At 39.8% G+C, this 10,372-nt stretch overlaps 1 protein-coding gene across 1 annotated transcript in view; it reads right to left on the reverse strand.

Moving 5' to 3' along the window:
* The window catches only part of ELL3 (elongation factor for RNA polymerase II 3), a 35,039-nt gene that overhangs the window by 22,282 nt on the left and 2,385 nt on the right, over positions 1 to 10,372 (reverse strand). The window contains exon 2 of the mRNA XM_053462223.1: positions 6,630 to 6,683. Within this exon, the coding sequence (XP_053318198.1) occupies positions 6,630 to 6,683 (54 nt within the window). The remainder of the gene's footprint in view (positions 1 to 6,629; positions 6,684 to 10,372) is intronic.

Below are 10,372 nucleotides of genomic sequence, written 5' to 3' on the forward strand. Positions count from 1 at the left end.
TTTGGGTGCTGCACTCTCTGTCCTTCTTACATCCATTTTAACAGCACAAGGCTGAACAGTTCGAAATGTACTGGAACAAATGTGTAGATGTAGATAGGGTCATTATATTATTAGAGAAGACTATTGTCTTCTGTTTGGGATCCTGGAATTTTTTTAAAATACATAAAGTGGATTAGGTTGAACACACAATGATTTATTACACTATAACGCAGCAGCATATTAAACCCACGAACAACATAGTCTTCTGTAGTAATTTTATCATCCTATCCACATCACAGCAATTCCCATGAAAATGTTGAGGTTATTGTGCTGTCTCAAATATGTTCTAATTGTGGGAAATGTACCCACTGCAAACTTTTAAAATTATAGGAGAAGCGTTACTTCTAAATTTGCAAACATCTACTCAAATATCTACTAAACATTATAATCGATATTAAAACATAACACCAGCAACATAATACATGACAAGTGGGAAATACAATTTCTTCAAGGTTAGGAGAGCATTTAAAGAGCTTCATGGTTTGATTCTTATAGTAACGACCTACATGTCACCACCAACGATAAAACAGTGCACAAATACTTCTTTTAGAATAACATTCGTCTAAGCCAGCAGTGGAATATGAGGTCAGATGCAGAAGACAAGACTGTTATGCTCAGGTGGGCCTGCTTCAGGAAGACAAGCTGAAAGCGGCAATGGATCTCCTCAAGGGGCTAATCCAGATGCTGCCCTACATAACCCAACAATTAGGCAGCACGGTCCCTGGGGCCCTCAATCTGTAAACAAAGGGTCCCTTGGGAGATCACAATTAGAATGGTGAGGGGACCCAGTGGAGATTACATGGAAGAGAAAACCATAGTCTGCAAATTAAGGTTCTTTACTAACTGTGGGCACCAGTCATCTCAATTTACTTTCAACCTTATTAAGACTGAAAAATGAATTTGGTACATGGCCAATAGAACACTTCTTCATTTTAAATAGAAGGCAGTAAAGTTTTGGGCTTTAATAAGTTCGGCTCAAGTTACTTGATGTACAAAGATCCCTGTTTTTCCAACAGGCAACCTTCATGAAAAACCTCCCATAGGAACTGGGGCAGAGGCTGTTATGGATATGAACGGCCCTTAGCACCACCGTCACTATATTCTCAATGCTATAGGATACTTAAGAATCTGCTTTTGTCGACTGCATAGTAACCAGCAACGGAGCAGATTTTATAATTAGATGGGATGTGAGAGAGGAGTATGGGACGTCCATAATTCAAAGCATCATTTTGTCAAACACACGCCTGCAAACGTATAATTGTATGTGTTTTATTTAACGGTGATTTGGAAATGACACAGATCTTATGACCTCATACCTCACCATGTGCGAGTGGCCATTATATAACCTGGCCCATATTATTAGAAAACATCTTATTTGAAACTGCATAAAACCCTGTTTCTGTTTTGTTTGTTTCTAGGTCATTTTCTTTTGGTTAAAACTGTTTTACATTTACGTGAGTGCTGATCCCCCATTTGCTTTCCACGGCATGAAATCTACATACAAAGCAAATCTGTGGTAGTGGCACCTGCACCCTGCAGCTAAGAATCAGTTAAATCCATCAGCTAGAACACACAACATGCCAGATCAGCCTGGGATGCAAGCTCCGGATTCAGGTCTAAACAGGCACCCAGCTCCAGGCGCTAACACCATTATGCGTTGTGTTCCAATCACTCAAGCTGCCACTTGCACTCCTGGTTCACAGTAATACGGTTTGTCCTGAATTACACGTCTAAGAGCTGGAGCATTTAGTAACTTCTGTAGCAGTTTAACCAGTCCCAAGGTTGCTGATCCACACAACACATACTCAGCCAACAGCTTTGCTTTTACTACCTAATACAGCTAATCTCAACTGATGAGTGGGTGTGAAGTGCAGTCACCGCGTCTCTCACGGGGTCTTTAAATGCACCTTGCAGATTAAGCTTTGCATCAGGTAAAGCTAATCTTGAGTCTTTATGTGTACCTGTAATCTTCAGCCTCTTTAATCACTCGCTGCTCTTGCTAACAGCCCCAGCTTCTTCTCTGATCACTCCTTATTGTACCATGCATAGTGCTGGTTCAATACATATATCCTTTATTTAAACCTACCTAATCTGATAGAGATGTCATTTCCACATTGTCTCCTAATAGCCACTGTTACCAATCTCCCATAGTGCTGAAACAAAATATCTCGTAATCTGGATTCCAGCGCTACATTAAAATCTACTTTATTAGCAAGTCCCTTAGAGCAACCATGTCTACTGGCTGTCGCAAGGTTTACGGGGTTATTCACTGCTTTTTCTCTTTTTGGCAGAAGTTGATGCATTCAAGAAGTTTTCAAGTGAGAAGAGAAGAGAGAGGAGTTTTTGGCAGGGAACTAATTAATCATATTGGGGTGCATTACCTCTTACACAACACCGTTTCAAACTGAGTAACATAGCTGCCAAACATCCCAAATAGCTCAAAAGAGTCCTGGGGGCAAGTCTTCCTTTGTGCTGATTGGCCCTCTTGACGGCACAGTATTTGGGGCACTACTCAAGGGCTGCGGTGAAACTTCTCCACCCATGCATGAGAGCACCGTCCTGATATACCAGTAAGGATGGCTGGCAAATGTGAGCATGTGGGGCAAAACCTGCATAACTAATTACTATGTGTTCTGACCTCCATACTCATCCTTCCTTGTCAACTGACCTCAATTCAGAGATAGGCACGTATCAAGCAGCCAAGATGACTGTTCTCGGCTGCCATACAGAGAAGGTGGGTTTTTAAGAAATATGTATTGGTAACAGTACTGGCATGAATATAATCATTGACAAGTATATATATATAGGCCCATATGGATATTTTATAGTACTGTGGTTGTATGGCTATGTACCAAGCCCATGATCTCTAGCTCCCCCAACAAACCAAAAACATCACGACTCACAGGAGTAAGCAGCTGCTTTCTATGCAATGCAAAAATGTAGATTTTAAAGCTTCAGGTTTAGGCTAATTGTTGGAATTATAGAATATTTAAATTTTACACATACTGGGACTTATTATACTCGCAGATCAGAACCATTACAGTTCAGCCTAGGCAACTAAAACTGTAGGTATGTGTGCCTGTATAAAAGAGTGGATATTTCCGTAGTCCTTACCTACAGTGATGATATGAAATAGGAGTTCCCTTACAAAGACCGTGAGAAGACTAGTGTTGTCACAGGAGGCATGAGACACAATTAAACACTAATGCTCCCTGTTTGCTGCCAGCAGTGGGATGCTCAGACACACTATTTGACCAAAAGTATTGGGACACCCCTCCTAATTATTTAATTTAGGTGTTTCAGCTACACTTATTGATATCCAGGACATAGACAGCCACCTCCATAGATAAACATTGGCAGTAGGATGGGTCGTACTGAAGAGCTCACTCACTTTAAACGTGGTACTGTCATAGAATGCCACATTTGCCACAAGTCAGTTTGTGAAATTTCTACCCTGCTAGATCTGGGCATCGGGAGCTTCATGACCAGGGAGCGTTTGCTTCAATAATGATGGAGTTACTGTTTAAATCAGCCCCAAAAAAGGCTATTCCCTTAAACAACTCAACCATCTCTAGTCCTGTATAGTGGGGGAGGCAGCCAAAAATCAAATTAATGTTGGGTTTATGATCACGGAACAAGTTCAACTTGATAAAGACCTCATTGTGAGGTCGAAACGTTGTTGTCCTTCTCCTTCAATAAACCTGCCTGAGCTGGAACCCTTGAGTGCCTGGAGCCTTTTTCTATTTTGATTTACTGGGGAGCTGGCCCTTCCTGGCACAGCTAAGCACCTGAGTTCCTGTGGTGTGTGTGCAGATTCCTCATTCTGGTGACTTGGAAAACTAGACAGGTCACAATGGTTCACATCTGCCTTGAGAACACACTGAACACCGTTAAAGCTTATGGCATTAGCTAAACCAATGGATTCAGAATAATAATCACTTTTGTAATAATATTAATGTTTTGAATATTTTTCTAGCGTAAACTTCTTCTTTTGAAGCTCCAATAAAGTGTACATTTATATATAATGTGCTTGTAGTCCTTACATGCTATTTACCGGATGAAGAAGGCATGCTGGATTTTCAACAAGACAAAGGGGCAGATTCATTAAATGGTGAGTTGACATTAGGGTTGGTCCTCCCATAAATTAGAAGCGAGAATGTAATATTGTGGGTTTGGTGTCACAGTATATTATTGTTCCTCCTCTTTTGGATGAAGGGCCCGTACCCAGTAGCTTCTTGTCAATAGGCGTTTCTTGCTCACAGTGTGTTCCAATTTGTTCTTATATGAATTGGTTGTGTTTTACTATGTGAAGTAATGGCAGAGAGCCATTCGCTAATGAATTTCGTCATATCACACATGATAGCTGGTGTTACACGGAAGATTTCTTTCTCTCTCCTATGAACTGTATTTTTTAAAAAGAGTGAAAAGCATCCTACAACTTATTAAAGATGTACTTGTCGCTGGTGTGTCACACACCTGGTCCTGGATCTCAGACACATTCGGACTATAGATGGCTTCTGACACCAAACAGGAAGCAGCTGATGTTGACACAAATCTTATCCAAGACCTACGTCTACTTGTATTCACAAATCCTACACCACAGTTTCCCTTTTAACATATTCTATTTTTTGTAGATACTGTTGGTATTCAAATGACATTTGAATGACAGTTTTAGCATTTGGAGAATGATTCTTTACTGATAGCACTTGAACAGAAACACAGAAAATAAGTCTGTGGGGGGGGGTGGAATAGTAGAGAAAGACGTCATATTGATCTATATGCAAAACATGAAATGTAAGAGGAGGGATTACCAGGGCGATGATACCCTTTATAGGGAAGATATATCAGTGGCACTGCACCACCGGTGGGTCACTAGAGGTCTACTAATGGCCAAGAGCAGGAAGCTGAGCATGGGAGAAGTTGAAGGGCCCTACAAATATTCCATGCCCTGGGCCCCATAATTCTTAACTTCTTCATGACCAGGGTTTTTGACATCCTACTGACCAGAGCTTTTTTTGGCATTTATACCGTATGTCGGTTCAGTCATGATTCCACTTTTTCATGTTTAGACTTCTTACATAAATTCTATTTTTACAGGTCCCCAGTAGAAATGTCCCTGAAGGTACAAGATACCTAGGAAGTACCATTGCATCCTAAAGGTTATATGGACCGCTTAATTTAGGATGTCATAGCATGTCCTAAGTGGTTATGGGCAGCCCTGCTAAATGAACATTTAAGGTTATTAAAGGATGATTATGTTGGTATGAAATGTATTCTATTCTGCAGTGTTTCTGGGCATCATGACACAGGTATCGAATTGTTATGATGTCGTAGGTGCACTCTATCCTGCATTATCGCTTGCCTCTGTTGTTTGTTTTGTCTGTGTCCACTGCTTATCATTGTCTTTGCAAGTTGAAAGGTCATCGGATCTAGTATTATCCTGAATGCACCAGCTGTGCAGAAGAGTGGTTTATAGAGGAAGGAACTCTGAAGTGCTGAAGGTGATTGGTCACCAAGTCAGGTGTACATTAACTAAACACACAGAGCTCATACAAGCCAAATGCCATGTTCGTTGCACATGAAGGCACTGAACCATGAAACGAATGCGCTCAGCATTTCCTTCCTTCCTTGTCGATTTAGGTCCTAAATCACATGTGATAGATGATCAGACAAGGGTTTTTGAGACAATGGGTAACAATGATAAAGAGCAAGTGTCGGGTAGTATTACTTGTGGAGCAATCACCATGGTAACTGGTGCAATGTAATAGCTGATTGTTCCGCATTTATCAAAATTTTAAAAAGCCTTCAACGTCCACACTTAGATAACATTTTAATCATAACTAGACTATTGTAGTGTAATGATTTTAATTCAACTCTGCAACCAGAAATCAAAAAGCAGGTGACGTCCAACTGCTCAAAACCCATTATTCCCTGGAGTTAAACACCAGTACCAAAAAAGGCACATCTACCTCCTATTTGCCAAAGGACAGATGTAATATTACAATTATTATTCAAAAATTGCACGTGCTTTATCATAAACAGACATGTTTAAAATATATATGACTTTGAAACGGAACATTTACATATTCCATATAAGTTCAAATAACAACCTATATCCCATACTTACCAAATCTTACAGATAGAATCTATACAATCTAAATATGAAAATATTACGAATGATATCTATTATGTCTTATGATTTTCAGAAGGTTGCCACACTCTCAGCTGCTTGTACGTGATTAGAAAATACTAAGTTTTATTTGAATAAAGTAATGAGTGAACACTAATTTTATAGTTATACATTTATAAAGTTATAAATTTGCTCCTCCTTTAACAGCCTATACCAGGCCTTTTGCACCCTTACGCTCATATATGATGTCATATCCCCAAACTCCAACTCTGAAAGTCAATGGAAGAGCATGTAATACTGATCTGTCGCAGCAGAAGCAGCAAAGACTTTCTCCTTTTACATAACCGCTGATGTGTTTCAATGCATTTTGTTAAATGACTAGGAAGCTTGTATTCCATATGGGCTCTTATGTTCTTACACGTTCCTGGCTACCTGAATAGAATGCACATGTTTTACTTACCCCTTGGTTACCTTGAAAGCTGATCAAAGGCTGAGACAATGACGACCCAGAACCCTAAAAAAGAGAAGAAGTATGTGTGACTGAACTGGCTTTTTTACCAGAATCCCTTATTGTTCTTCTGGAATGTTCCCCTTCACCTTATTCTTAATAGAATGCAAAACTGCTTTCCTCATTATTGGCAGTGCCTAGCATAGCCATAAAATATTCCTAGGCAATGACTTGGTATGTGTCTACAGACTTGAAGCTGGTCATTTATCTAAGGCATTCCTTTAAGCACCATCACGAAGCACACACACACGCACAAGCACCATATGTATAATTAACCCTTTGTTTTGAATTGTGCTCTTTGGCATACAGTTGGTTAAGAACACAAAGCCCTATCGGGCAAGACTGGGATCTTTTAGTAGAAAAGGGTAGCGATATATCAAGTGATCTTAACGTGATGTAACGTGTTGTCACTTGCAATCTGTCTCTTGTGCTCAAGTTCAATGACACTAGTGCAATGTAATTAGATTGCTGTGTCACAGATAAGATCATCACTCACCTGGATCTATATCATCAGATTAGTGTAATAAATGCATCTGGAGCTCAATTTACTTTTACTGTCTGGCAAACTCATTTGGTGAAATACTTTGAAGGTGCACAAAGTAACATTCTCATTACATAAAAGGCACACAGACGTTTCTTTTTAAACTTGGGAAACTTTCTACATTTCATTTCATGCTTGAAAAGTGAGAACTAAGCAAAAGTGATTAGTGGTTCCCATGAACCAAGGATTTTAAGTAATTCCATACTTAAGTACACTAACTATTGTAATGGAACCTAAAATAGCAAGGCAAATAAAACACAATTGGACTCATATGTCCATCTTTAGGAAGTACTGTACCTCTTTAAACCCAAATTCCCCTGTTCTTCTTTCCTCCCTTTATATTACCTTTTTCTAGGTGCCCAGACTACGTGCTGGTCATGAGTGCATCACAATGCTCAAAATGATGTATATACAAACAACATCAAATCTGTTTAGAAATCACATTATAAGTAAATTGCATTCTTCTTCTTCTAGATGCCACATTCAGTCATATAAAAACCTTTCAATAGGTCACAAAGACATGCAAAGCCATACACCCAAGGCATGCTGCTAGACCCAACCCAGAAAAGGGAAAGGTTATTGTCAGAAAATGATAATGTTTGAAAAATAACCAATCATGTTCAGCCTTTCAACAGAACTTCTCCTCCAACAGAAATTTGGAGGAGAGGATGTCACTGCAAGCACTGCCATATTGCCCTCAGTTGGCATTTTCAGTGACATCTTCTTCCTCGATAGGAGGATCGGGGAGGACATCACTGCAGTGCTCAAACCGTGTTATGTCTGCCGAGATGCGGATGGAGAAAGAAAATAGCGGATTAAGGATTGAAGTTAAAGACAGAATAGAGAAGGGAGAAGATAGAAGATGCAGATGCATAAGTGGTCGGCAGAGAAAGTAGCATGATTCTCTGCTACTAGAGAAGCTAGTTCTTCCAACTTTGAAGTCTCTTGGAGATTGGAACATGGCACAGATTCCATCACATATTGATGTTGCAAGCACCCTTGCTCTAGCTTCATATTGTTAAAAAACTGCAAAATGCACCGGTATTTGCGACAATGTTCTGGTTTCACTTACACGACTTCTAGTGTCGGCTCAAGCTAATACCCTACTGACAATAGAAATATGACAGTTACAGAAAAAAAGATTGCGACTTCATCGTTCAGATTATGGCTATCACTCCAGATGCAGTATGAAATGGCATGGATCTCCCTGACAGATATGATAATGTGTCAGCCTTTCCGCACGGCATTGCCTGCAAGAATGTTTTTTGGAGAAAACTAATATACAGTTATATATCTCCGCACAAAAGCAGACAGCTTCTGGCTACTCCATGGCCTGCTTCCAGCTGCTGTGGGCTACAGCACTTGGGTGCCAAAACACAATGGATGGATGAAATAGGACACATCCATCCCTGCCTCCAAAACAATGCTAAAACATGCCCTGTTCCTATGGCGTTTAATGCATCTGGCGAGCAGATAATATTTCCACTGGCTCATTTACTTAAAGGGCCATCGTATGCACCATAAAATTTAAATTTAGTCCCTCTTGCAAAAATGTGGAGGGATTCTGGAGAATCTCCCCCTTGCATGCTTTTGCCGCTTTCCCCACCCTCCAGTTTCTAGGCTTGCAGCACTAGACAAAGGCACAAAGCGCATGCATGACATACTCAACATCCATAAGAGCTCCAGGGGGTAAAACAAGACCTCCAAGCACACATCTGCATAAAGCGCTCATATTGATATCAATGGGAGTACTTTAACTTTAACATGCATTCTTCATTAGTGGTTCGGTATGGGAAACTAAACTGTGTCTCTAATTTAGTTAACGTGTTATTTTCCTGTTATTGTTACCAAAACTTTTTTTTTTTTATTATTTTTTTTGTAATCAATATTGAAGTAAATGAACTGTTATGCAATATTCTGCATGTTAAGCAATGCATTCTTTAGTCACTGCAGCTGGAAAATCAGACTTTTGTCTCAATTTCTTCTGGCTGCTTTTACTGAAACCCGGAAGTGTAAGCAGGAAGCATACTTAAGTACACTTCCTCTAATAGTAGTAGCGGCAGCCAATTGCATGTATGCTAGTGTAAGAAGAGTACACAAGTATGCTTCTTGCTTTCAGTAGAAGGAGCCAGGGGAGGAAGAAAATGAGACAGAAGGACAGATCTCAGCTTTCTCATGGGCAGCACTGTTCCTCTGTTTGTGTTTGCAGTTCCACCCAGTCATATACTGATTCTTTGAGTCAATGTCCTTGATAAGCTCTATAAAACCCACAGAATACTAATTACAACTCTCACTGACCTTAGCCATAGGCTGGAAACATGCCGTTTATAGCCGACCCATTATTCCATACAATGTTTTCCTTACAAGCCACCTATTTGCTGTTACTATCTACAGCAGAATGTCCCATATGTGTCGTGTTCCAGGTATTAGCTCACACCCAAAATAAATTAATCATTAGAACATTGAGCATACAGCTGAAAGGTCATATAATATGAAGGTTCACAGGACAATTTGTTAATATTGAATATAAAATGGATATTCGGTAGCATCTCTGGGCATGCAAGAGTTAACGGTCAGATTGCGATAGCACATAACTGGCCTTCAGAATGTTCCTTGTCAGATCTCTCAGAACAGACCACAATTTGGTCTGTGCAACCAAAGCCACAGGCTTAATCTTATCTTAAACGAGAATGCTTAACCCTCCCAGCGCCGGAGGCTTAAGAAGTTCATTATTTTCAGTGCTGCATTTCCATCATCAAAGCTGGTAGGGTTAATGTAGCAGCATCCTCCCGAGAAGCAAAATTGCAGGGGGCAAAAAATAATGTAACATCTGAACAATATAGCCCCAATATGCACTGTGAGGGTATTTAAATGTCATGGAGGCATTTCCACCTTAACGCTCATATATTTGTTATTTTTACATTTAACATTTTGGCACACGACAGATCAAGGGTTAACCGACAGGTAGTGCCGAAGTCTCCCCCAGAGGAAACATGCAGTGTTTTCTATTCTTTAAAGCATTTACCTAAATTGCGATTTTTCATAGCATTATATATTTAGAATGTTATGTATCTGAAGAGGAAAACACCTGTGAAATGTGAAGGTCAGCAAACATTTGTATACCTAGTCTCCATTATATAGGAAAGTTTTTACT

Source organism: Spea bombifrons, chromosome 4 (assembly GCF_027358695.1).
Source record: "Spea bombifrons isolate aSpeBom1 chromosome 4, aSpeBom1.2.pri, whole genome shotgun sequence".
Lineage (NCBI taxonomy): Eukaryota > Metazoa > Chordata > Amphibia > Anura > Pelobatidae > Spea > Spea bombifrons.